Source organism: Orbicella franksi, chromosome 4 (genome assembly GCF_964199315.1).
Source record: "Orbicella franksi chromosome 4, jaOrbFran1.1, whole genome shotgun sequence".
Taxonomy (NCBI): Eukaryota; Metazoa; Cnidaria; class Anthozoa; order Scleractinia; family Merulinidae; genus Orbicella; species Orbicella franksi.
In genome coordinates this window covers 5,117,301-5,145,151 of record NC_138148.1, presented here as the reverse complement: position 1 = coordinate 5,145,151, position 27,851 = coordinate 5,117,301, and the positions used below count along the sequence as shown (strand labels likewise).

The following is a 27,851-nucleotide window of genomic DNA, read 5'->3' as shown; positions in this document are numbered from 1 at the left end:
ATCAATGTAACTCGTACCTTTTCTGTGAAAGGCCACGGTAATATCGAATCATATTCTCCAGGAATAACTTTGATATAGAGCGACAGAAATCTTCCTTTATATTCTTTATGTGCGACAGGGTCGAGTGTATTACCTCCATTAGGCATCATTTTTATTTTCAGCTTGTATCCGTTTTTAAACAAATAAAACGGCTCGCTCAGCACAACCTCTTGTTCTCCTGTCACTGCTCTCTCATAAACGGCTTGAAAGTGAGGAATTTTCCATACAAACGGGGCATAGTTCTCGGTAATCTTCTCCAGCTTCTCCTCTTGTCGTGTGTGTGCTTTTACTTGAGATATATCCTTCTTCAGTCTTTCTATCTCTTGCGAGTGCTCTCTAACCTTTGACACATCTTCCTCTAGCTTTTCTATCTGATGGGGTTGCTCATTAACCTTGGACATTTCCTTCTCTAGTTTCTGTATCTTTTGCGACTGTTCCTTCACCAGGCTGGCAAGAGCGCGAACTTGGTTGTGGGTAGTTTCAAGGCCGCGGAGGGCTAGGTCCAAATGACGTTCAACATGAGTTTCCGCGTGAGAATGGGCGTTTGATCGAGGAAACTGTAAACGGAAAATATATCTTTTAAATGTCACAATAAGAGAGGAATTAAGGCTAGGCGTGTCTTTTTCTACAGTGCGTAGAACTTCGAAAACAAGTCCCTTTCTGCATATATATAGCTTATGATTCCATGTTAGTTTAATGTTGGTGCGGTGGTCGTATGTAGTCTAATTGGGACAGTTGAAAGAATAGGTAAAGCGGTCAAGTCTGCGTCAGGCCAGTGGCCCACACACCCGGAGCTTATCCCGGTTAGAAAGAATATTCTAACAAAATTTAAGGTCAAGGAAACTCTTCACGTAAGGTCGATCATAACATGTTAGATGTTTCCCCAGAATTGTTATTTTCGATAACTGACAGTATTCTAACCGTGGCCGCCTATCGGTCGCGGTCGAGAGCTATGGTCGATGGCGGAGCGTATGGACCACGAAAATGACGTAAGCTGTGACGCAACGCGACGCAACTTCAGTAGAACTCGAGAAATTGTTGTTGTATGACTGGACTAGCATATGGTAAATCAAATTTGTGTCAAAAATGTGTAAAAAAGTTCGTACCACTTCTTCACATCCCAAGTTCTTGTATTCACACTGAACTTCCGTTGCAGGACATTCATCGCGAACATGAACCTCAAGCTGGAAGCAAAAACAACCGTAAATTAAAGAATCATGCAGGTCGAGCACTTCCAAGGTAATTTCAACACCGAATTTTATCACCCATGACACAGTAGAGGCAAACTTGCGGGAGCGTACGAGGAAAGCAGGCCCGCTCTTTGGTTGAAAAAAGTAACACATAAAGAACATGAAATTGGCCCGTCCCACTGGAACAAGAAAGAACACCTCCAGCTAAGAGGAGAAAGAACCCATCTTTACTTCGGGCCCCTCCCTTTCAGTACTTCTGGATTTGCTACTGGATACTCTAACTAGTTCTGGCTTAACGAATGCCATTCAAAGAGCGAGTATTTTCTAGGGTAGTTTTAGAACAACTAACCCTTTTTCGTGGAATATCTCTTAAACCGCACTTGTTAGTACAGTGAACTGGAAACTCTTGACACACCCTAACATGTTTCTGAGAAAAAAAAAAACAAAAAAAAAAGAAAGCAGAGAGGAATCACTTTTACAAAGTAAAAAAGTTCACGGGCGTTTTAATTCAAGTATAGCTTAATAAACCCTCGGACGTACGAGCTAACTCATACCCCCACCGCGGTACAATCAGTTCACTTTCACATTTCATTGTCTTTATTCATTTATCACGCTCACGTAGACTTCGACAGTACTGATCCTAGCAGTATGCAGGACACCTGTCACATATGAACCCAGTTAAAAGGCCTTGCTTTCCATGAGTTCTCGTAGCTCAGTGGATAGAGCGCCCGCCCTGTGTTCGGGAGGTCATGGGTTCGATTCCTGTCTGGGACTCAGATTACTTCTTTGTCCTACGCTCGTGTCATGTTGATCAGTTCACTTTGCACATCTCATTACCGAGCTTAAAATTTACCATCTTTATTCATTTATCATAACGGAAATTAATACAAAATCAAGCCAGAATGACAGACACAAATTTCCGCAGGAGATGAATGAACAGCTACTGAAAGTTTCAGCCCCTTAGCGTAAATCGTGTTTTCAAAAATGTGAAAAAACCTTATGGAGGGGGAAATCGAACCCCCCCTCCCCTTGTACGTCCGAGGGTTAAGGCAAGAAATATCTCAAATCATCGTTAAGTTGTCGTCTGTAATACTACTTACTTATTATTAAAGTGCGTGTTTTTTGTTTTGTTTTTTGTTTTGTTTTTTTTCGGTCATGTAAAAGTCTACAAACCTGTTTCTGGTTCTTGACGAAAGATTCTTGACAATATTCACAGTTCACTGTTCTCCAAGAGCATTCAAATGTCACGTGACTCTTCAGGTCCTGTTTAGTGAGCTTTTCTGTACAGCCTGAGTTTGGACACTTGACCACTTTAAAGGGGCATTCTGATTGGTGTTTCTTGAAATATTTAAATAAATAAATTAAAAAAAAAAAGAAACATAAAAGAAAACGTCATAGTTAAAACCAAGAGAAAATGAAGGGTTAGAGAGGTATATCTCGGGTGACAAACAAGAGAATATGATCCCTTGGTGACACATTAATCCTTAATTTTGGCGCGAAATTTCAGCGTTATAATTTGACATGTGAGGTTACAAAATTGCCATGGCAACGTTTGGCGCGATATTTCTCGATAAATAAGCAAGTCGAAAACCCACGATTTGAAGTGTTATTTGTCATCCATGTTATTAAAAGGCAATCAAAAGAGAAAACTCCTAACTGTTAAGAAATAATTTCGCTTGCGTTTTGCCAAAATTCAAATAATTCGTTATTCAAGTACTTCTTTCTATTAAATTATTATAATTTTGACAAAACGCGCGTGAAATTATTTCGTAGTAATTCATTTGTCATCAATTTGATTACGCACCCTAATCCGCCATAAAGGTCTCATTCCCAGTGCGATCCCTCTCGAGTTATTCATTTCGCCTTCATAGCGCCTTGACTCAGTTTAAACCTACAGTGTAGCTGAGATTCAAACAACATTCAACTTTCCTTTCATCATGCGATCAATCAGTTATCCGACAGACTTCTTTCTCGAACATGACACAAAGCTAGAACATGTTTATACTTGTTCAAACTGAAAACGTTACGCCTCAAGTCATAGTGTTCGGTAGGAACCGTGAGACAAGCAGTTTTTGATCAGGTCCAATTAGAAATTCGACAATTTACTCAAATTCGCAGCAAAATTAGCCACTAGACGGACGAGGGTTTTTGTTGTTGTTGTTGTTGTTTTCTTTGATGGGTGCGCTACTTTTTAATTTCGAAAAAAACTCAGATATTACATACCTTCACGGACCGCAGTTCTCCGGTCCATGAACATCCAAAATAAGGACATTTCACGGTAAGATCCAGAATTATGCGATGACAAGCGGCATCTGGAAATATCTGCCATTATGAAAATATGGTGGGTATCTCCATTGTTAAATTGTGAATTGAACTAAAAAAAGTTAGGGAAACAAGTACACTCGCTCGGAATGCGAGAAATTGAAGCATTGAAGACGTGAATTGATCAAGTGCTGCATATACCTATATTGCTAATATGTAAGGTAGTGCACAGCTTTGCTCCCCTTCCCACCCCCTCCCCTCACGGGAGAAATGCATAAGAGGGGAAATTTGTTTCAATATAAATGAACATGTGTTTCTTTGTCACTTGCTCCCGTTTCTCCAGGCTTGCCTGTGTTCTGGGGGCGATTACAACCCGAAGAGAGGAGTGTGCCCGTTTCACTTCGTTAGGCTCCCGTAAAACCCAGACAGTGCAACCATTTCGCTTTTAGTCAGATCTCTCTACATTTTACCCTTAGCGTAGCCTGTTTAACAACATATATTCTGGTCTTTTTGCCGTAAAAAATTGCAGTACAAAGTAATAAGTGATTGCGTGACCGCGTGGCTTAAGCAATGTGAATGAAATACCTTCTCACGTGACAAACGTTGTCTGTCTGCTGGACATGTCGGTGATGTGCGCCTGAACAAAGAAAAATTTACATTAGAAAATAAAATGAAATATCCGCCCATCATCTTTCATAGAATACATATGGCTGGAGGATTCCCGGTTTTACAAATCAAGAAAAGCCTTGTAGCATCAAACGTCAGGTAAGATCTGTACTAAACTGGAGTAAAACCGGCAAATAAATACCTTTTCGACCTGTTGATCGTCGACAATCAAACCTGAAACATGCTTTCATTCTTAGCTATTCTTATTCTAATTAATACACTGTGCATGTATGATTTATGCTTACACAACACACGCGTGCGGTCAATATAAATTCACTCGACTGCATCTGTTCTGTAGCGATGTGTTTGTGAACGTTTCAAGGGCATAGCATCAATATCATGATCACTGGTTAGTATTTATGTTCAAGCATAATAGATATCGCTCACCTCAACAGGGATTCCATACAGATGCTACAGAGTCTATGTCCACATCCCATAATCTGCACAGGATCTTTCATTGTTAAATGACACACAAGACATTCCCAATCCTCGGGAACTTTACGTATAAACTCGTAATCATACCCGCCTAGCTCGGGTACATTTCCGCCCGTCGCCATTTTTTTTGCATTCTTTCGTAAATACAGCGGAGACCGAAAGCGTTTCTAGCTTGCGTGATCAAAGGCTTCATTTGCTACAACTGGCTGTCAGTTGTCATCCAATCAAAGTATACGAATAATAAGTTCTCGCGTGACCTGTTTATCCTTTCTGATTTAAGATTTGAAGTGTAGTACTTTATTTCTGATGATGAAGCGTTCATACAATTTAATTCGGACTCTTGCCACTATTTACAATTCTTTTTTTTCTCTGAAAAATGCCCAAAATCTACCACCCCGTCAAATGAGAAACTGATATACCACACGTGCAATCTGATTTGCATGGTACGGTTTCTACGGTTTCTTACGAAAGCAGGGCCCTCAAAACTCTCACCTGTGGAACATGAATACCTTAGCTATTCATTTATCACTTACTGTAGAAGATTTTAATCGGGGATGTGTCGAAGTAAACCCAAAAATGTCGAAAAAGCGCGTTTTCAATTTCTACTATTTTCTCTTCGATGCCGTACATGTCACAAGAGTGTTGGGTCACGCTGTCACGAAGTGATCTTTCTCTCGTGGATGGAGATGACAGAGATCGCAGAAAGCTTTCCCACTCACTTGGAGAGTTTGTTCAGACCGTATGATTTATAAATCCTAGAAACAGTAATTTATGTCTTGTTGTTGCAGATACATTTTAAAATGCCATGCCTGGCTTGGACTACAAATTAGCCGGTTTGTTTGTTCACAAAGTCCGACGAGAATACTAAGTTTAGCCTGCGTAAACAGCCGTCCAGAAGGACGGCTATTTTCGCAGGCTAAGAATACCCATCCCTGTCCGGGACCTGCCAGAAGAAATGCCATGTTAAGTTGTAAATGTAAGCTGAGAGACTTCGGGTTAAAATGATAAAACCATTGAGATAATTTATGCATTATGAGAGCTAACCCTGGGACTCCTGAGTCGTGAACATTTGAGGTCTAGTGACCAAGCGTGACTTGTTGGTAACGAATGCAAAAACAAAACAGAAGAAAACAAACAAAAGGGAAGAACAAAAAAAAAATTAAAAAAAAAAAAAAAAAAAAAAAAAAAAAACATCAACGGAGGAACTCGCGATCATTTACCTCGTCACGGGTAGCAATGTCTGGTTTTGAATACGCGTTCATTTCAGACGTTCCACCGGAATATTGCTGTCCGATATGTGAATGTGTTATGCGCGAACCGGTGCAGACGAAATGTGGTCACCGCTTCTGCAAACACTGCTTGGAAAAGTCCATGAAAAGGTAACGTAAAGCTATGAGATCGAGACAGACAGAATATCGCTATTGTTACACGCAGCCAGGGTAAAACTGAATGCCACGATCATAAAAATATCTAACGGCGTCGTCGTTTATGCAAACGTTTTTCGTTAGAGGCATATTTGTCGCTCAGTAGATGAAGAGTGGCTTCTCAAACCTAATTTTTCAGATACCTACAGCATCAAGCACACTCAAATATTTCCACATACGTTTAGTATTTTGGTTATCGCGATCGCACTACAAAATTAAACGCGCCAGAACTTGCAATTTGTAAACTATATTAAATTGTGACAAAGAGCAAACGCTGATCAACTTCTCCTCGTTTTTGCGGTATATGTTTCGCCAGTAAAGTTTTAAAGTTTCGCCAAGAAATATTATTGTACTGATTGCGGTAATTATCTTGCAATGCATGTGGAAACAATTGTTCTTCTCAATAGCATTTGTTCTTTTTGCCAGGGTCTTTTTGTTGCATCTTAGATGTGACGAATACATTGTAAACTGCGCGCGATGATTAACACGCTTAATAATGAATCGTCCTGCTGATTCGAGATATAGATTCATTTTAATAGTTTTTGGACGATGCCAGGGGATATCGATACTTACCGGGGTTTATTCTCTTTCAGAATAAAACGTGTGTGTATCAGTTCGAATTCATAAACACAAATTCTGTGATAATAAGGAAATAAGTGGACACCGCGGTGTAATTGTATTAAGGCTTTTTTCAGCCACGGAGAAAGACGCAATATACCCAGGAATACAACTTGCATCATGTTATGTGATGATCTCGTAATTGTGCAATTTACGGTAAAACATTTAGCATTAATTTTGTCAGTGACACAGTGGTGCATGTATCTGTTTTATTGCTTATATTTAACCCCTGTGAAACAGACCTGTGCTACGATAAAAGCCTTACTAGGGCAGACGGCCGATTTACCCGGTTCGACGTTATAGCACGCGACAAGCTTACAACCTAGGACATGACTTCCACGCGCACGACATTTTCACTTACGAACTGATCAAATATACAAAACTTTGCACCGGGATTTTCGGAGCAAAATCTAACAAACGGGAATCAAAACAAATATTTTAGCAGTGGGCTTTGAAAAACCTTTTAAACAAGGCAAGTTTTTCGCTTTAATCCGTTCAGTACATTTCGAGAAACGACTTTCGAACGTGTTGGAATGCAGTTATTAGGTCAGCAGCCATGGCGCCGCATGCGAATCAGTCAACAACAACTCCATTGTGAAGCTAAAGAACTTCACCTTCCTGCCCTCACTAAGTCGAGATATGGCACAAAATGCGTCATTTTCTATCGATTTAGCCTACGGTTCTCGTAACGTTTTAAGACATGTTTTAAAATCCTACGACATTTTCTGCGAAGTATCCGAAGTCGTGAGCGAGTTATAGATTTGATTTTCACAAAGCAATTACCGGTAATGTCGTAGGATCTCGCATGTGACAAAGTTGTACCGGGTAAATCGGCCCTAAATGACGCATCAAGGAACAGTTCCCGACTTGGAAAAACGGACTGCGCAAAAAAAAAATTCCCTTCGCAGGTAGGATAATTATGGAAAATCTATAAACCTTCAAAGTCAATCAAGTTTACTATCCCAAAACAATGAAAGGCGGCCAAGTTGGTGCATGGCTCAAACCAATCGTGTAGGAGTCTTTTGTTCCAATAAATTTCCATGGTTGCTGGCCACGCCGGACGATAACGCTCCATGATATCCGGTGGCAGGCCATTTCTAAAATTTAGGTGAACTAACTTTGACTTAGAGCGTGATTTATAGTTATTTGCATTTTTTTAGGAAGAGGAAATGTCCCATTGACCGTCGATCCCTTGATGAGCGTTCCGCCAAAGTAAGTACTTTACTTCTCCACTTTGATTCAGAGAAGTTACATTAGTTATATATATTCAAGTGAGCAGACAAAATTAGTTATACGCGACCGATATAAATGTTTTATTTAATTTTATCTCGCAAATCTCATTGCAGTGCGTTTACTGAAACCGGGGCCACTCAGACAATGAAAACCAATCAGGTGGCAGGACTGAAACAATCGATTCTAACATTTTCAAATCCAGCCAATCAAATATCCGGTACAAAACAATGAAATCTCAACTTGTTTGTTGTGATGTTGACGCGACTACGGTGTCTGTTTAACAAATTGTTAAGCTCAAAGCCTCAGTACTTTCCCGTTAGAAACTATTGCGTTACTATACTTTATCATTTACAAGCGTGATAACCTCATTAGATTTACTGTTTTCCACTGTGAACGTACGGCCACATAAAATATTATCTTTACGGTTGTTGTTAAAAAATCGTAGAATAATAGATTTTGACACTTTTTTTACAAAATGAATTTCCCTCCTGCTGTCTGTGCGTGTTTCTACTTTTGCCCAGCTTTCGATTTTCAAACTAGTCATTAATGCAGCCCGATCCAGGAGCCAACCCTAAAACTCGGAAAAACTATCGCGTTCACTATCTCAATAGTCTCCCTCGCAGCCAGTATTTAGCGTCGTCACGCAACGCTTCTCCCCACAAACGGCTGCTCACATTCGAACAACATTCCTGTCTCTTTGTTGTCTAACTAACATTGACTAACATTGTTTTTGATGTGACCAATCATAGCAAAGGAGAATGTAGTCAACATCGTTTTTCCCCCAAACTCGCAAGTGTTTTTCTACAATGGAGGAAACACCGAAAAAGGTTTTGCAAATTGATCTTTGTGTTATTTGTTCCGCTGCAATTGAGAGAAAAAGAAAACTGGCTACATATTTGGGAAAAGTTCTTTCGATTTCTCAGCGATTATTAGATCCTGTCTCGATGTTAATGCCAGCAGTTATTCAGATACCAGCGAGTTGTCAATTTGCAAATCCTGCTATAGACTCCTTATCAAGTTCAAAAGGCATCTGATCACCTTGAAGAGCTTAAACAGGAATTGAAGGGAATCTACACATGAGGAATGCAAAATTCCGAGAACGAAGCGCTTATTAGGCGAAGATAACGATGGGAAAACCGTAGAAGCGTGCCCTGGGAAAGCCGCGAAGTGTTTATAGTTCTCGAGTAATAGCGCGCTTCACACTTGCACTTCTTTTGATACGGTAGCCAATTCTACTGTGATTAGCCAACAGGGAAGTTCTTATATTCCGATAATGCTGCCCATTGGCCTGTCTCCTATTCGAAGTTATCCTCACGGACTTGTGCTTATCTGACGGTGTCCTACCATATTTGCATCGAGTGGTCCAATTGTCACAGCAAAGGTGGGGTTGTTTTGGATACACAGACTCAGACTCAATGTGATTCAGAAGAGTTTTTCTCCAGCACTCTTCAATCTTAATGAAAGACTTCATACGGGCATCAATATGGCTCAGCATAACTCCATGATACAGAACATATGCAACACTTTAGTGGCCATCCCTTCCTGCCCTGCCAGATTCTTGACTATAGGACTCCACGTTTTTGGAAGGACTACCTGAATGTATGACTATGAACACCTCGGCAGTCAACGCCCATTCTGAGGGCTATTGTTACTGTTGTCAGACTGAAAGGACTCGAAAATGTTTTGCTTATTGGCTGCAGGAGTGCACGAATGTATCATTTCAATGAGGACATTTCCGTGGTCATCTCCAACAAACATATGTTTCCCTATAAGAGCTTTAATAGTAGCATAAAATATACCACGGCTGTCTTAAGGTTTGGCAATAAATAACGTTCTCTCTGTTTTCTCTCGATTCTGTTTTAGTTCATCGGCAAGCCAGCCAAAATAATATTCCAGTTCCATGTCTGTCCACATATTGCACAACATAGGCAACATTTCATTTGTGTGGACTTTCCTTGATTTCTACTGTATTTTCCATGCTCAGAAGATTTAAAATCGTGTCTCTGGTCAGTTTCGTTGCAGTTGCAGTCAGGGCTACCATTAGAACATTTAGGTGCGACTGACCTTAATTGGTACAGCTTCTAGTAAGAATCGCGGAATGCTGCCATTGTCTCGTCTTGTGATGTTCCCTCCATTAAAAACCGCATTGATCTATTTTATCCAAATTTCCGTTGTTTCATACGCGTGTTTATATAAAGACTTACCACTGCCTTAAGACATGCGCTTTGTCGACTGCCATGGCATACAGTTTTTTAGAATACACAGGGTTCGTCAGCATTGACCTCCATCGTTCGCTCTTAAGCCATGCTTCGGGTGATCCATAAACCGAATATTCGCCTTAAGTGAACTAACGTTGGCTGCATTTAGCCCTGGCCTAGCTCCTTCAAATGAGACACCTGATCCTCCGCAAGCACTAGGCTTATCAATGTTGACACAACAATGACAATGTGACCAGGCTCTTCTGAGGTAAGATCAAACACGAGTGGTAGTGCTTGATACAATAGAGATTTTCCGAAACCAGTCGGAAGATTGATAAATACATCCTTTCCTTCCTCGACTATTTCCCTAATTCCTGTTTCTTGATGCGCATTTAAGCTAGAAATTAGAAATGTCTGACTTACAACATTAAACGCTTCTTCAAGGGTCGCCATACTTCAACATGAGACACGCAATATGATTGGCTAGATTGCTTTGGCGCACACAGATCTCAGAATATGTAACCCGAATGGTGATTGGTTGAAATGGTGTAAAGGAATGTTGTTCAAATGTGAGCAGTCGTTTGTTGGGAGGAGCGCTGTATGACGACATGAAAAACGGCTGCGAGGGAGACTTCTGTCTCAACAGCTGTACATTTCGGAGTTTGAGCTCCTTTAAAGAACTACCTCTCCTAGTGCGTCGTTCAAGACGAATTTCAAGGGATAGTTCGTCTAGACGTATAATAAACAATTATTGGATGAGGTTTTTGTGGCTGATAACCCTTACCGAGACCTTGATGATTCTGGATGTCACAAAACCCGAATCTAATAATTGTTTTATTATACATTGAACGAAAAAAAATGGTAGTCATGTTTTTGCTTCTTAACTGACGGCAAGCAACACAAAGCACGCGAACTTGACATGATTACCCGTGACCTTGAGTGTCCTTGACAAGATTATTGTATAATCTGCAGAGATGACGTCACAGGGTGCTGATTTCGAAAATTCACTGTACGCTTTCGACCCATCAGAACTGAGATAGTGAGTTCAATGTATAATAATGCGTCTTATCGGCCCGTCTTTATGCTAGAGACGCATAACCAGACGAACTACAAATGTTTGCCCAAGTTCGTCCAGCCGGATAAGGCGTCTTTAATATAAAAACGGCGAGGATGTACTGTCCTTCTGGACGGATAATGCGTCCTCTAGTATAAAAGGGCCTATGGCTGGTTTCGAAAATATTGTAATCTATTGTTTCAGTTTTGCCCATCTGATTGGTTTTCGTTGTCTGGGTGACCCCGATTTCACTAAACGCACTGTAATACCTTGAATTGACAAATGAAATCAAATAGACCAAAATTTATGGACGATGACGACGACAACGAGGAGGAGGAGGAGGAGGAGAAGGAGGAGGAGAATTATTGTGGTTTATTGTTCTTGGTGTATGAGTAATAGTATACTTGCTATGTTTTCCATAGGACATATATCCTGATGTGGCGATTGAAAGGACAATTTTGGATTTTATGGTGAAATGCCCCAATGAACGTTATGGTTGCCAGTGGACTGGAGAACTTAGAACTATAGAGGTGACTTTTATGACTACAAATTTCCTCATATTTGTTAACTGTTTACCTGATTTTCAACTTCTGTAATTGAAACTAAACCTGATCATGATCGGTCATGCGGCAGTTTATTCTGGAATTATCTCGGGAATAATATCAAGAAAAAATTGGAAAGAAGGAGCAGTTTTAGGCTACTGCCTTAATTAGCTTCTTCCGTTGAACTTAAGTTGCAAAGATGGAGTATACTTTACTTTACATAAATGTTTTTACAGCTGTTTTCCCGTATTTATGGTTTGTTTTAACATGTATAGCTCAACGACTTGTTGTTAAAAGGAAAATAATTTCTAGCTATATGATTTCAGCTTCTTATACGTAATCGATTATAGGTGTCTTTTTTTTTTTCGTTTGTTTGTTTTTTTTCCCCTTAATTTCTTTAGCTCTAATCTAACCCTACCAGTAAGAGTTAAATAAGCATGTATGTCGGTGAAACCCTTTCAGAAAAGAGAGGCAATCATAGTTACGTTACATTCATTTAATTGACGTCCTGCTTTAATGCTAAAGGAGGCGCGGTGGCCTCATGGTTAGTGCGCTCGTCTCCGGATCGAGCGGTCGGGGTTCGAGCCCCTGCCGGGGAAATTGTGTTGTGTCCTTGGGCAAAACACTTTGCTTTCACAGTGCCTCTCTCCACCCAGGTTTACAAATGGGTACCGGCGAACTTAATGCTGGGGGTAACCCTGCGATGGACTAGCATCCCATCTAGGGCGAGTAGAAATACTCCTAGTCGCTTCATGCTACAGAAACCGGGATAAGCTCCGGCCTGATGGGCCACTTGGCTCGTATACAGACTTAACATTACCTTAATGCTAATGAAAGCACTTGATGACGATTTTGTATTTCAGACACATCAGACCAGTTGCAATTTTGTGGGTGTGAAGTGCACTAACAAGGATTGTGAAGAGACTTTTTTGAAGAAAGATCTGAACAATCATGTGAATAATAAATGCCCAAAAAGGAAAGTGGAGTGTCACCACTGTAAAAAACTCTTTGTGTGGTGCATGAGACAGGTACTTGTTTCATTGTGATATGATTAAACAATAACGCTGATTCGAATTAAGATAGCATTTGCGCTTCTCCATGTCAGTCTACCAACAATATTTGACAAAGTTAGTTGAGACACTTTTAGAATCGGTGTTCTGCTTCCGACTCTGTCGGTTTAATTTTCACTAGATCGTATTGCTCTACCCTTCTGATTACGACTCCGACTACGACTCTGTCGCTATTGAAACCAGCCTTTAGGAAGAGAAAATTTTTGACGTGGTTTGGGAGGGGGAAGGTGGACGGGGGGGGGGGGGGGGAGGCTGAAATGTTCCAAGACGCTCGAAAATCAAATTTTACTGCGAACTATCTGAACTCTTTGTAGGTTGTAGGTCTTGAACTATTGCGCTTATTGGGAGGGTAATTTGATCACTGTCTGGGGTAGCAAATAGGCAATGGTGCTGCTTGAGCAAGAAGTGATAGTAGTTTCGTTTCATTTCTGCACATTTCAACTCTTAAACTTCTCTTCAAATATCAAACGGCTGCTAAGCTGTTCCTGAAATGTCATTCTCTGAAAAATATATCACTTATTTTTAAAGGATCATTTTGACGCGTGCACGAAATATCCAGTGGACTGCCTCCAAGGATGTGGTGAAAAAATTGCGCGAGATAAGGTAGGCCTAAAATTTTGATCAAATATTTCATGATCTGTACAATTTACCGAGCGATATCGATGGAGACGTCTTACTTAAGTGTCGAAGCTAATTTGCATCAGCGATTGGTCTCGCGCCGCATTGTCATCTGAATCAGAGGAAAACAAAGAAAAAAAAACAAAACAAAAACAAAACAAAAAAAAAGAAAGAAAACAAATGAAAACAAAGGAAGACAATCGGAGTTAGCACGCGTTTTCCCGCGCTACGCGTCAGCTTCATTTAATTGCCTTGATTGATAACTACGGTTTCGATTTTGCAATATGAAAAAAAAAAAAAAAAAAAAAAACTCTAGTGCAAACGAAAAACACCCTTCTTTTTTATCAGATAGTCAGCAGGCGGAAATGAAGAACAGAGAACACGTTCTGCGGGAATTCTAACTTATCATATATGTTGCATGTTATACTGCTTCAGCCATGATTAAATTGCTTTCAATCTGGGTTGATCTGTTTCAACTCGATGATAACACTCTTATGTATAATCAGTGAGAAAGAATTTGCATTCATTCATTAGCAATCCCTGTTAATGGATTCAGATTGATTATCAGTAATATATGATGATAACAGTGTTATCTTCAGGTTAATTGAAACAGATTAATCTACACTGTAGGTTAAAATCAAATTAGCTTGAAAATCAAATATACCATTCTCGTATTCTCGGTATTGGACTGTAACTAGCTTGCAACTGAGGCTAATGCGAGGAGCAGTTTCAATTGCAAATGATATTAGTCTCTTTTTAATGATATTTCCCCGCATAAGTCTCAATTGCAAACGAGTTCCAGTCCAACACAGAGAACTGATACGAATATGGCCTATTGGCGTTCTTGCAAGAAATGTTCGCGTGCGCACAGTACCTAAGAAACAGCAGAAACTTGTCTTGAAAAGCACAACATAATCTTGTGGCCAGAGAGAGGTGTATCGAATGGTCCCATTCATTTTAAAAGTGCTCGCAAAATTAATAGTTGGCCTTTGCTCAAATTGTCCCCAAATATAGATGAGTTCTCGCTTACTCGCGCTCGCAAGAGTTTTGCAACTGCTTGCATATACTCGGGTTCGGATGTTTGGTAGCTTTTAGCTTCTTCTCGTGATATATTCACAACGTCGGGTTGGATTGCTTTAGATCTCCTTGAGCGTCCAACCACTCACTGACTCACGTGAAGCTACGTGACGTAATTTAGCAATCAAACAAAGCATTATTGGCTGTAAGCTGTTTGGAACCACAATAAGAACGAGTGTCTAGCTTTGGAGCTATTGTCCCGTTTTGGAGGTGTCAGCCAATTTACTCGGCGCAAAATAACGTTTGCTTTCAGTAAAAGACATAAAAGAGAGATTCTGATTAGCAAAAACTTATGAAGTGCTCGCTGCTCCCCATCTGTATTTTCTAAAGCGCTCGCTGCTTGCAAGACAAATTTGATCACTGCTCGTGCTCGCAAAAATAAACGCAAGGCTCGAATGCTCGTAAACACCATTCGATACCCCTAGAGAGGCTACAAGCGACATTGCCTAGAGCAACAGTGCGGTGAAACCACAATATTGATTCATTCTTTATGAACTCTAAATGGGTTAGTGGGTATTCTTGACACAGAACTTGATTTATAATTTTTAATGAAAACCTTTCTGGTCACTTCAAAATTCAGATGAATGATCACATTGAAGAGAGCTGCCTTTATACTAAAGTACAGTGTACATTTGCCCATGTTGGTTGCCAAGTAAAGGTACGCCTTGTAATTGCTGTAAGTGAGAAATAGAAATCATTTTATGCGTTTCTATCGAGCCATTCTCTATTTTCCAATTTCCCTTGCTTTACTCTTTTTGCCTCCAAACTTTTATATGAACTATTGTTGTGAAATGCTCTTGGGAGGTCTGCATATTCCAAAGAACAGTTCACAACAATGGTTTATGCACAATCTGGGGGGCAAACAGAGTGAATTATGGGCAATTGGAAAACAGGGAATAACTGAAAAGCACGAATCAGAAATTCAATTCAGGAGAATTGAGAAATTCCCTGGGAACACTAGCCCCGTAGGCGAGTTCTCACATATTTAAACGAGTTAAAATATGAGGAAAAGAGAACGGAAAATCACGTGTTTATCAGTTCGATCAAAAAATATAAATCTTTGTTTCTTATTTGCTCATAAACTGGTGGTATTTAAGAACTAAAAAGAAACGTTTTTCGAGTTATCAGCAAACATGAGTGGGAGTCTGGGCCTTGAACGAAAAATGTTGTGGAAACTCGAGCTTTCACAGTTATTTCGAGTCTTTCCAAACTCTGAAATTGCGTCAAAAGCTCGCGCTAATTCTAGCCTGCCTGTAGAGAGTTAACGAAGTAACAGCTTCCATGGCGCGCTTTTATACTGTAATAATAAGGCACGGGTATCTTGTAAAACTGACTATGCTGTTTTTCGGTTACGTTCTTGGCCTGAAAGAATGGTACTTTGTCATGTTTAGGTTTATTAGCATATCCCTTTTTCGTTTCGTTTCGTTGAACTCTCCCTCGATTGTAAGCAGTCTCATTCATTTGCGATCTACCTGATCGGTTTAAATGAAATAGAATAGACCATTTATTTGTCGTATTCTCGGTATTGGACTGAAACCAGCTTGCAACTGAGGCTGATGCGGGAAGTCTTTTGAAATCCAAATGGAATAAATCTCTTTTTTAATAACATTCCCCGATATAATTAATCCTCCATTGCAGGCTAGTTCTAGATCAAAACCGAAAATACGAATATGGCCTACATTTGCTTATTTAGCTGTGATTATTTATTCAGGTCCAACGAAAAGCCATTCAAGATCATTTGAAAAGAAACACCGAATCCCACTGGAAGCTGGTTTGTGATAGACTTCAAGAACTTCAGGTTTCGTCGACCTCCGCCTTTGCAAATATGGAAGAATTGCAAAATGACATTTCAACTGTCATGAACAATATAAAAGAATTATCTGAAGCAGTTCTAAAGAGTGGAGGTCTGGAGGACTTACGCGACAAAATAGCTGTAACAAATAAGAAGCTAGAAGAGTTGCAGAGTCGAGACGATGCAGCTGACATGTTGTCAGGTCTACAATCTGAAGTCGTCGCCATAAAGAAAGAAGTAGAAGAGCTGTCAAGAAAAGTGGCAAACGATAGAAAGCTGATGGAGCTTCAAGATGCAATAAATCAGCTGCAGAAATTAATCCCCAAAATTGACAGGTTACAAGGTCTAAGAGACGAAGTTGCTGGAATCAACAAAAAACTGCAAAAAATGCAGAAAGCAATTTCTAGTTTAGAGAAACGACACTCCGATGCGAGCAGGACCATTTGCAATGATCGCGGAGCTTTGGACGAGATTGAACACGTTGAATATGAATTACGACGTGAATTTCAAACCCAGTTGCGATATCTTCGTGAAAGCGGACAAGAAGAAAGAGAAAGGGATAAGAGGGAGATGTCGGACCGACTTCGTGCTGAACAGGAAATTACGAGAAAAATAATTGTGTGCGGCGTTTTAAAAATGGTTATTGTAATATTACTTTGTATTCGGTACAGATCGTATTTTGATCCGTTGTTAGATATCATTTTTATGTTCTTTCCTTTCTTTATATAAGCATAATTTACAGTGACGACTTATTAATCTTGCGTACCATCCTCGATGTCCCGAAAACTTCACGGCGCTATTTTCTGGCGCATTTCTCGAGTTTGACGTTTGGGTTCTTGATGACGCGCCAAAAAAATTCCAAACTTTCACTGACAAACTTTTGTGATTTTCACAGAACAACTTTAAATGTTGTACATTAAGGTCTGTCTCAACATCAACAAAAAAGTAGTGACCGTTGTGATTGTCTGCGTCCAGAATTTGGAGCGATCGTTGCAGAATGCAGTGCTTTGTCGTTTGTACCACTGAAGGTCCTCCCCGGATTTCGTTTTGTTCTCTAGCAATCATAAGGTTCAGTTGCGTGTTTTACTATTAAGTGCAACAGCTGCATTATGCGTATCAGTTCACATTACTTTAATTCACAAATATGTTAAAAGTACGAATTAAAGGTACTTTTAGACTTACGTAATTTGTCTTCAATAATTCACTATACCCATAACTTGATGTAAGATCTGCATTACCATACTTTACCTAAGCTTCGGTAATCTTAATATTTTCATAATTAGTACAAAATTGTTACTTGTAACATATCGGCTGAAAGCATTTGAGAAGTAAAACGTCGTCTAATCTTGCATACTTAATCCGAACATTGCGGAATGGAATGAGAGATAAAAATAGCTTATGTCCAATGCCAGCATCCATCAATACGCTGTTTCCTAAACATAGGAAAGAAAACACACTTTTGAATTTTATATATCATAATCACCATGGAAAATCCTCGAAAACTTTCTTTCCCGATGTTCTACAAAAGCGACCTTGACAAATATCGTATCGTCTTTGATATAGGAGCGAGAATACAAGTTCTTGTGATATACGAACTCCCAAACACCGCAAGCTGGTTCTGAGGCTTCGGTTGGTCTTGCTAATCCCTCGGGCGGCTGTTGCAGTTCTTTTCTTAGATGCCTTCTTTTTTCCACTAACTCATTTTGGTCCAACAAGGTAAATACCACTGAGTCTTGAAAAGGCCATATCAGAAGTCCATCATATTCGCCCATCAGAATTCTGAGATAAACTGACATAAATTCACCCTTCTCGTTAGCGTTATCATCGGTGTAGTAGCCGTCGGGGTAAAGCTCGACCGCGAACTTGTAGCCATTATGGGTGGAGTAGAACGGATCGCTAACTATAACTCTATTTTCGTTTGTTTTGGCAGCCTCCATGACCGATGCAAAGTTCGATATTTTCCAGATGAAGGGGGAATTCTGTAAGCGTTCTAACTTTTCTTCAAGGCGAGTGATGGTCTGAGCTTGTTCCTGGATTGTCTTTGACATATTTACCAGACTCTTGCAAGCCAAGTGCAGATGGGTGTCCTTCAATGCATCAAAATGAGCTTGGGAATCTCGCCTCTGAAACTAAGAGCAACGTGAACTAATAAGAAGGGTGGGGATGGAGTTCAATAACTGATAGCTGAGAATTGGTGACAAGTTAAACCATTGATCGACAGAATAAGCCACGTTCGATATATCACTACTGTAACATGGCTCCGACGCTTTCAGGACAATCGTCTACCGTTATTTGTAAGTGTTTTTTTGTATCCCAGTCTCTTTTGGGAATTGAGTGGTAAAGGAAACTTACAATAATAAATTGCAATTTTTTCCTGAAAGCCTCGGAGCCATGTTAGAATATTGATACAACGAACGTGCCGTATGAACCTTTTCGGCGACATGGTGGCCATTTTGAATTCTGCTGTTTCAAATAGCTATTATGGGATGCTAGTATGTATTTGCTGCCTAAGCATCCCATAATAGCTATTCGAAACTATAGAATTCAAAATGACTGCCGTATCGCCGAAAAAGTCCATTGATGACAACTTTCTGTGAAGAAATGACACTGATCGCGGGCTCAGTCGTTTATCGGAGACACCCGTCTGAAACTACATCGCTGTACTTTTGTTTTGAAGACTTCTTCACAGCTTACCTTAATTGTACATCCTATTGCACTGTATTCACAATCTATTACAGTCAGCGGACAGTACTTTTCAGTGTGATGAGCGACCTGCACACAAGACAAAAAAGTCACGTTTAGGCCGTATTGTTTCCTTCAGTCATAAGAACCACTAAGTAGAGGTTGAAAACGCGTTTCTGGTAATTAATAGCATCCATATACTGCCTTGCACACGGTGACTACGTCCGTAGTACGAGAGGTGGTCAAAAACGAGCTGTCCTTCCGAAACGAAACGATCGATAATGACACGATAATAGTCTTTTACCGGTCACAGCTAACAAAGACAATGCTAAAGTTGCATCGGCCTCTTTCAACACTTAAATCGAAAATTCCGGGTTTAATTTACCGAGAAACAACATATTTTATTCAGAATAATACAACTACTAACTTATCTGGCAACACTCGACAAACGACGAGCGAGTTACCGAGCAAGGGCGACCAAATTTTGGCGCCAAATTAAAAGCTTGGAGAATGTTGCATATTTTTCACTTTTTACAATCTGATATAGTGTTTTGAAATATAAATCCCTTTTTCGTGAATATCAATGCCATCTTCTCCAGTGAGAAAAGTTGGCCAACTTCAATGCCTTCGCGGTTAACATACAACGACGTCAGGACAGAACAGTTGTTTCCGCCTGCTGAATCCTGATTGGTCAATTCAAATTTCGAACGCATGAGCCGCATGCAAGATGGTGCACAGCTGGGTTTTGCTATGGGAGGTGGCCCTTAGAATTGCGACACGTCGACGTTTCGGTTTCCCTGTAACGAAATTAAACTGAGCACAATCCCCCTTTTAAAATATTATCTTAATGTACAACCAAATCCTCTGAACTAACATAAAGGACATGAAGGACAATCGGTGCTAGATAAATGTTAACAAATTACAGGCTGCTTTCGACAAGCGTCTCTGAAATGAAAGAAAAACTTCGTGCCTGGAGCAGAATTCGAAACCGCGTCTTCCCCGGCCCGCATGCTAGGCGGGCGTGATATCCACTACACCATCGGGGCAACCACGCTGGATACGAAGCAACTTGCTGTGGCGGAACGACAATCGGTTGAGGATAATTTACATTACAAACTTCGGATTGGTAGATAACAGCACCTCTTCTCTTGGTATGTTCTTCACTCCACACTTGTTACTGCACTCGACTGGAAACTTCGGACACACCTCATTGTGAGCCTAATCCAGGGCAAAGAATATCAAAACAAAATATGTCATAACGGACAAAGGTTATCGATATTTCAGTCAAAGAAAAGGAAAGATAATTGTGTATGATTATCTTCAGTTCTGAGAACTACAAGTGTTAAAAAGGTAAAGTCTGCATACAAGCCAAGTGGCCCATCAGGCCGTCATATATCTCCGGTTTCAGTAGCATGAAGTGACTAGCAGTATTTCTACTGCTTCCACTGGATGGGATGCTAGTCCATCGCAGGGTTACCCTCCTCCCCCCATCCAGTTTTTATAAGTTCGCCAGGACCCATTTATACACCTGGGTGGAGAGAGGCACGATGAGATTTGTGTCTTGCCCAAGAACACAACAAAATGTCCTCAACCCGAAAAAATAACATGGACAATGACATGAAAATCTAGTGAGAACCCTCACTTTGACACAGTATGACCCCCCTCCCCCCCCCCTTGAAAAATCCTAGCTATGCCCCTGTTAAACCCGGACCGTTCGATCCGGAGTTGAGCGCACTAACCATGGGGCCACCGCGCCTACCACGAAAAACTACAATAACTGACCTTTTTCTCCAGTTTGGGGAAGCGTTCTGAACAGAAGGCGCATTCAATCACAGACCAGAGACACGTGGTCTCCACGTGAGTAATGACATCCTTGCGAAGGACTTCTTCATTGCACCCCGCGTTAATACAACATACAGGCTGATAACTGCATTCATCTCCATGTTTCTAATAATGGAACAAACAAACAACGATTCAAATGCGTGTAGCTGCTTTTGATTAAAGAACCACGCTTCCTACACTTTAACAAAATCCCAGTTTAGCTTAAGGTCCTCGTATTGACATATTTTATTGACGTGGAATTCAGTGATTGTGATTAGCTAAATGTCGATTAATCATGATAATGACTGTGATGAAATTTTCACCTTGCCGCAAACTATGATTTTGTTCCTGTAAGACATGTGGAATTGTGTGAAGGATTGAGTGCCAATCAAGAGAGGATAAAAGGACTAAGAGCTAATCCCTCATATACCTCTTCAGCAATAACAAATATGTCTGGTAATCTCGTCACGCAACGCTGAACAAAAGCGTTACGTGATGGGTTTTAACTAATCCCAACTAGACAACCTTCTTACAGGTGGCTTTCAGTGCAGTAAACAATTTACCTGGACATCTCTAAGTTCTCCAATCCATGAGCAACTGGCATTGGGGCATTTGACCTGCGCATCAAGAATTTTACGATGGCACGCAACGTCAGAGAAAATCTGAAAAAGACCAACATGAAAGAATATTAACTAAGATAGAAAACTGAGGTATGTAAATGTCATTGACATACATACATACATACATACACACACACACACACACACACACACACACACACACATACATACATACATACATACATACATACATACATACATACATACATACATACATACATACATACATACATACATACATACATACATACATACATACATACATACATACATGATTTATTTGATAAAGCAGGTTACAGATCAATTGGCAAGACGTTAAGTCCTGATGTGGACCTGCACTATCTAAGATAATAAATTACAATAAGATCCTACATAATACATGATCCAAAATTTATTTACAATAGCTGAATAAATAATGATAGGTAAAATAGATGAATTAATAACAATGTACAGTAAAAATAAATAAATTAATTAATCAAAAATATTTGAAGTCCAGTGATTTGTTAGTAACGCAGCAGGACGCTTTAGTGAAACTGATAGAATTTAAGAGACTCTTATTTGCCTTAAGTTTTTTCTTGAAAGAATCAAGGTTAGAGCAAGACTTGATGTCATCGGGAAGGAAATTCCAAGATAATGCAGCACGATGTTTAAAAGAAGATCTTCCCACTTCTGTTCTTGGTCTATCCACCTCAAAATTTAAGGATTTTCTAAAGCTATAAGTAGACTCGGGTTTCACTAGTAAGTCCTTTAGAGGATTGATGCTATTTCCATGGTAAATATTGTATGTAATAACTAAAAGTCTCTTAATGTAAAATGAAACAATAGGGTTCCAATCTGGAGCGTTCCTGATGTGATCACCATGGATGTAATGCGGTAGACTATTAATAATTCCTGTTGCTCTCAAATGAATTCGGTCTAAATCATCTAACAAAGCTGGAGAACAAGATCCCCAGACTGCAATACCATATAGGACACTGGGGATGATTGTTTTATAATAAATAGTTTCCAAGACTGGTTTTGGTAGGAACTTTATCCGTTTTAAGACTGCGACTTTGTTACTGAAGGACTTACAAACGTTCCCGATGTGTTCATACCATGATAGCTTGTTGTCGATTGTTAACCCAAGACATCTGGATGATTGTTTGTACTCAATAGTGCTACTGCCGTAAGTCAAACGTCGCAAGGGACCAATAAAGCTCTGTCTTGAAATTATCAGGGCTTCCGTCTTCGATTCGTGGGCTATTAATCTGTTAGACTGACACCAGGTGTATACCTGGTCTAAAATGGATTGCAGTGTCAGGGTGATATTGTCGATATCCTTGCTAATTGTGTAAATTGTGGTATCATCAGCAAACATAAAGACATTACCACTTGTTATCGATTCAGGAAGATCGTTTACGAAGATTGAAAATAATTTGGGCCCTAATATTGAGCCTTGGGGGACTCCAAACGTAATGGTTTTGGGCTCGGACTGATATTCTGAAGAAGAAGAAGCTCCCTAAACAATATGGTCAGTTTTGTTCCTCACATTGCTCCTTCCTTCCTGAAATTCACCCAAATGTGGAAATTGGAATTTTGTTGGATTACAATACGAATTCAACCTGGAACATTTCAATCTGGTCTGATTAACCTATTCTCCCCACAGCTGTCCTCTTGTTTGATTGAACGTACAAAAATCATACATGCCCAAGTTCTCTCTTCAGCCTGAGCTGAGATTCGATTCCCGTTACATAAAGTTTTAAGTCCATATGCCCGGCCAAAATTTCAGTTAACATAAAAGAGCATTCCTTTCAAACTCCGTCGGAAACACTCAGTCCCCGATCCCATCCCTCAACCCCCCTCAATTGGGCTGAAATTCTTCATGTAATCACCCCCTTAATCATCCGCAGAAGGCCCCGAGAGAAGTTATTGCATACGAGTTGTACGTATCGCTCCATTGAGTTTTCACCAAGCTACGCTTTAAAAAGCTAATTACAACGCTCCAGTAAAGTCCCGACCTCGACATATTACATACATTGCCTCGCGTGAAACCCGGGGAGGGTACTTTGGGAATTTCTGGGTGGGGATGTGCCGCTGTGACCCTGGAACCCTTAGCCTATACCAGAGCTAGTTCAGCTGAATTTTTGCTAACCTATACTAGACTAAACTCCCCAAATCCCCCCATCTATTGACACTGTTGAGGCTGATTTGCGTAAATTTAAACTTGCCGATTTGATTTTTTTATATTTTTGAGTGGCAATTTCTGGTTTCCTTACTCTAGATAAAATCTTCAACCAACCAGTCAGTTTCGTGAAAAATGATACCCTATTCTACACCCAAACGCTCTGATTTACATACCCTATCCTAGAGTAAACTGCTTGAAAACCATACCCTTCACAGCGGCACATACCTATCTAGCCCATATATGGCAGTGCCTCCCCCCCACCCCCCCCCCCGCCCCCGACGTGAAAACAAAGCAAAACAAAACAAAACGACTCAAATTAGCACAAAATGTCAGTGATGACAAAACTTCCGGTCAATTTTCCGTGTACTCTGTTACATCACGCATATTTCTAAAAAGGTGAATGTTACTTTTCCTTGGGTAGGCCTTTATCAGCTGTTGTTTGTTCCGGTCATCCCATCCCAGACTCCGAAACAATAAACACTAAACTACATGCTAGTTGTTTCGCTGGGTGTCCAGGGTCAATCCAACCCAGCAAAAACTAAAACATATATATTATATATACCCTATCTCTTGATATGGGTTCTCTGTCGGCAGGACACCGCGGTGTTGGTGATCTAACAAGAATAACAAAATAAGTTAATTCGCTAACTGTTCTTCTCGTTGCCAGCTAACCTTGATTACTACATGACTAAATATTTATTTAAAATAAGAGTTTAGTTGACTCGCTTTAGTGTAATGATAAAGAATTGTAAGTCTTCTCTGGGGATACGATGTGACAAGCTTACCCAAGCTGATGTGATGATTCGGTTCACTTGTTCTGCCGTCGGATCAAGTTAAAACTGAATCATAACTAAACTTCAAACCGTTTATAATTACCACATGGCCAGTTAAGCTAGCTCTCTCACGGTCGGCGAAACCGGTCGTAAACAGTAACATTCTGTGCTCTTGAGATATTTCTTATGCCTTGAATCAGTAGTTACGGTGTTTATGTTTACATTTAACATTTCGCGTTCTTTCGCAACATCGAAGAACAAAATTTTAAAAAATACTCCGGCTCAACGAAGTTCATTACGTCAGTTAAACAGTAAACTGCTTTGCCTTTTCAAGCTGAGCGATTTGTTAAGTCTCGGTTCCTGATCGTAATACGTTTATAATGCTGAGTAATACAGTAATATTTATGCTTTGAACTCTATTTATAACTTCACGTACACAGATTACTGTGTAGTAGCTACTGCTTTACCTCAATATTGTCCCAACACAGATCTCACAAAGCCTGTGACCACACTTTTCGATTTGAACTGGATCTTTAAGCGGTAGCTGACACACAAGGCATTCCCAGTCATCGGGAATTTCACCGACAAACTCGTATTCATAGCCTCCAAGTTGGGGCACTCCGCCCTCCGCCATTTTGCTCAATACAAAACGGAAACAATCAAATACGAGCGTGACGATAAGTCACGCACCGTCGCAGACCCGTGGAGTGTGGGTTGGGTTGAGACAGCGGTCCAGCCTGACCGGTGTAACGTAGGTGTCAGTTCATGTTCAGTTGTCGTCGCGGCCTAAAGATAACTCAGGTGCATTTCTTCTCGCCAGGTGTGCGTGTGGCTTTCCACAGAAGTGTAGCAGCTCTCACAGACTTGTTTTCTCTTTGTCGTTATAGTTTTCTAGGTGTTTACAGCCATCGTCGAAATTATATGTGCCATTCGCTTGTTATATTCAAAACTTTTAGGTCTATTTTATCATTTCATTTTTGTCCGTCGAAGACAGCAGACTGGCTGTTGAAAGCTCACAACTTTAAACAATTTTACCAGAGAACGTTTTTTATCTCTTTTATAATGAATCCTGGTATCGGATCTTCAATATTTTTACGAAAATACTAGGAATACCACAAAGCAGAAACGAGGTACCTGTTCGGAGAGTTTGCCTTATTTCCGCCATAATATTTTAAAACTTTTTATATGATTTGCTTTTCCAAAAGAACCGTGGGGGGGGGGGCAGCGAGCCCAGTCCAACCCGCCCCTAAATTCGCCCCTGAGACGTTGCTCAGATGTTTGAGTTTTGTAAATTATGTGTCAGCCTGAATGAATTCGAGTTATTGTCTCGGCCCAGGGTAGTTGGCCATTACAGTAAGTGCTGAGTATACGTTAATTCTTATCATTATCTCGTTCCATGTCTCATCTAGCCTGCGAGCAGACTCTACGTTGGAGCACAAGCGCGCGCGGCGTAGCCGCGAGCGCGAAATCGAGCGGCGAAGCCGCGAGACGAGAAAGGTTTTCTTGGCGCCTCTTTGCCAGACTCCTTCCCGCCGGATCGCTTTGCTCTTCTTCGCTTGCGCGTGTGACTCAAAGGTGACCCTACTCGCAGGCCGTGTCTCATCAGTCTTGCACCTTTTAAAGTTTGTTTATTTTTCGCAAATTTGTAAATTTAGACTAACATGAATTGCTGGTTTTCATGGAAAATAAAAATTTTCGTAGCCTATCCATAATAAACTCAAGAATCTGGGATATGATAGATAAGTGATGTACAAACAACATCGCCAAGATTAAGGTTACCGTGAACAGTTTAGAGGTATCTCGCATCCAAGGGATGTAGCACGACTGGTTTAAACTGTAGATACCTAAACCCCTATATCAAATTAAAGCTTATAGAGCTGGCTGTCACACTATACCAAGAATTCTGAAATAAAATGAATCGTTGAATTTTCTTCGACTTGAAATGCGAGCGTCCGAATCACCATTTGAAAGCTACACGTCTGAGTGAAGTTTGTTTTTCGCTTATTTAATTTTTCGGACCCAAAGCGCTAAGAAAAGTCTGCGATTTGCCGTATTCAATTTTAAGTTAAAATTGTTTGGCCTAAGTTCGAGAGTCTAAATGGAGGTAACAATAACTGGGCTTGTGTAGCAAAGGGTCAAGATTTATACTTACGAATGACACGCCGAGGAAACGAGCATGTTAGTAGAGAAAAGTGAAATTTAATTGCACTTAGCCGCATGGCATTTGCTTAATACACAGATATAATCGATTACAAAAAGTTCCCGGCGAAAAAAAAAAAAAAAAAGAAAAAAGAAAATAATAATAATAATAATAATAATAATAATAATAAATTGGGTACTAGAGTGTACACGTATATGTACTTGCGCTTTTTTCAAGACGGACTTGACAGCAAGGACACTTTGAATTTCAAGTACTTTAACAAGGATTTTTCAGATCTATAACATACCCTTGTTTTTTAGACAGGGCAAGTGATCCAAAGTACTACTTTTCTGCCTCTCGTTAACCACTACCTATAGTGGCAAATCTAGAGATTCTCGAAAGAGTTTCAGAATTCAAGACAAGTTTTTTCTTGCAATTGCTTGGAAAAGAGAGGAGGCCGAAATGCTCGTATACTCTTTCTTATGTGCTAGCAATAGACAAGGGGGGGTGGGGCGAAACACTTCGGTCTTCATCCCCTGTAGTGTTTTGACATGAGGGGTGAGGGGAGGGGGGGGGGGGGCGGAGGAGGGGAAGCACCCGCATTTTCTGCTCTGAATTTGCCACTGCCACCGTCACAGTCTTCAATGATCAGTTTAGGAAGCTTCAAAGCTAACTGCTGAAGGTTACAATGTACAATGCAGGTCTGAACACCACATTTGATAGTCTCTATCAAACTGGTTTGTCCACTGGACCTACTTCAAGCTTAATGAATAAAGTATCATCTACAACAAATGAGCCTGTTATGAGTTTTGCATGAGAGAAGAACCTTCCAAACCCGCGTCTCTCATTTTCCTCGCTATCTGGTCGTTGCATGCTCTTCCACAAGGGCTCTGGGATAAAGGACTTGACAAAATTGTTCCTCTGCATTAGGTCTGGACTTTGGTCAATAATAGTCAATGTCACTTTGTATAGAAAAGGCCACGGCAAAATGGCGTCGTATTTCCCCCTCATCAGTGCAATATAAAGCGATATATGAGCGTTTCTAGCCTCTTTTGTGCCATTAGGGTACATAGCTAATTTCATCTTATACCCTTGAGGTCCAACGTAAAACGCATCGCTTTCGACTCGAACGTCTTTGTCCCTTTTGGCTTTGCTGACTCGTTCCCAGAAGTCGGACACTTTCCATACATAGGGTGCAAACGTTTCCATTTGCTTATGTTTCATTTTCATTTCAGTTACGTCCTTCTCAAGACCAGCGACTCTGAAGCTCACTGTGCGGTAATCAAACTTCATTTGTTCCAATTCCCGCCTCAGGATTTTAGTCTCGTCTTGCATCTCACCAAGTTTTTCTACAGAGAGCTCAAAATGCCGTCGTAGGTTTTGTTCCAGATGATCGTTTACTTCAGAGCGTTTAATCTGAAAGGAGAATTTAA

The 27,851-nt window shown here is 40.3% G+C and overlaps 4 protein-coding genes and 1 pseudogene across 6 annotated transcripts in view; 1 reads left to right on the top strand and 4 right to left on the bottom strand.

Moving 5' to 3' along the window:
• Positions 1-4,714, bottom strand: part of LOC145484216 (TNF receptor-associated factor 6-like) — a 42,896-nt gene extending 38,182 nt beyond the window's left edge. The window contains exons 1-7 of the mRNA XM_081462852.1: positions 4,545-4,714; positions 4,077-4,128; positions 3,453-3,551; positions 2,403-2,567; positions 1,579-1,656; positions 1,146-1,223; positions 18-596 (exon numbers count right to left, since the gene is read on the bottom strand). Of these exons, the coding sequence (XP_081318978.1) occupies positions 18-596; positions 1,146-1,223; positions 1,579-1,656; positions 2,403-2,567; positions 3,453-3,551; positions 4,077-4,128; positions 4,545-4,714 (1,221 nt within the window). The remainder of the gene's footprint in view (positions 1-17; positions 597-1,145; positions 1,224-1,578; positions 1,657-2,402; positions 2,568-3,452; positions 3,552-4,076; positions 4,129-4,544) is intronic.
• Positions 4,715-5,639: 925 nt separating this feature from the next.
• Positions 5,640-17,642, top strand: LOC145484226 (TNF receptor-associated factor 5-like). 3 transcript variants are annotated; one of them, XM_081462862.1, is made up of 7 exons: positions 5,640-5,971; positions 7,795-7,846; positions 11,542-11,649; positions 12,525-12,689; positions 13,260-13,334; positions 15,007-15,084; positions 16,138-17,642. In XM_081462862.1, the coding sequence occupies exons 1-7, from the start codon at positions 5,700-5,702 to the stop codon at positions 16,945-16,947; spliced, it is 1,560 nt and encodes a 519-aa protein (XP_081318988.1). In that variant the 5' UTR covers positions 5,640-5,699; the 3' UTR covers positions 16,948-17,642. The 3 variants fall into 3 exon arrangements, with proteins under 3 accessions (XP_081318988.1, XP_081318989.1, XP_081318990.1); XM_081462863.1 differs by having other exon boundaries at positions 5,791-5,971; positions 6,712-7,846; XM_081462864.1 differs by having other exon boundaries at positions 5,791-6,790.
• LOC145484309 (ATP-dependent helicase wrn-1-like) lies at positions 9,039-11,580 on the bottom strand (annotated as a pseudogene).
• Positions 17,643-17,681: 39 nt separating the features above from the next.
• LOC145484246 (TNF receptor-associated factor 4-like) lies at positions 17,682-25,225 on the bottom strand. The gene is made up of 7 exons (XM_081462887.1): positions 24,746-25,225; positions 24,068-24,119; positions 21,285-21,383; positions 20,683-20,847; positions 20,041-20,118; positions 18,913-18,990; positions 17,682-18,347 (listed from the first exon to the last, which is right to left on the bottom strand). The coding sequence occupies exons 1-7, from the start codon at positions 24,910-24,912 to the stop codon at positions 17,685-17,687; spliced, it is 1,302 nt and encodes a 433-aa protein (XP_081319013.1). The 5' UTR covers positions 24,913-25,225; the 3' UTR covers positions 17,682-17,684.
• Positions 25,226-26,991: 1,766 nt separating this feature from the next.
• Positions 26,992-27,851, bottom strand: part of LOC145484244 (TNF receptor-associated factor 4-like) — an 8,265-nt gene continuing 7,405 nt past the window's right edge. Inside the window, exon 7 of the mRNA XM_081462885.1 lies at positions 26,992-27,834. Coding sequence (XP_081319011.1) covers positions 27,148-27,834 — 687 coding nt within the window. The 3' untranslated portion in view covers positions 26,992-27,147. The remainder of the gene's footprint in view (positions 27,835-27,851) is intronic.

Coding starts and splice junctions, on each gene's coding strand:
- LOC145484246 (XM_081462887.1), bottom strand. CDS start 24,912: ATGGCGGAGGGCGGAGTGCCCCAACTTGGAGGCTATGAATACGAGTTT. Junction 20,119..20,682: donor TCCCCAAACTGGAGAAAAAG/GTCAGTTATTGT, acceptor GCCCTGGATTAG/GCTCACAATGAGGTGTGTCC. Junction 18,348..18,912: donor CAATAGGATGTACAATTAAG/GTAAGCTGTGAA, acceptor CGTTGCTCTTAG/TTTCAGAGGCGAGATTCCCA.
- LOC145484226 (XM_081462862.1), top strand. CDS start 5,700: ATGCAAAAACAAAACAGAAGAAAACAAACAAAAGGGAAGAACAAAAAA. Junction 7,847..11,541: donor TTGATGAGCGTTCCGCCAAA/GTAAGTACTTTA, acceptor TGTTTTCCATAG/GACATATATCCTGATGTGGC. Junction 13,335..15,006: donor AAAAAATTGCGCGAGATAAG/GTAGGCCTAAAA, acceptor TTCAAAATTCAG/ATGAATGATCACATTGAAGA.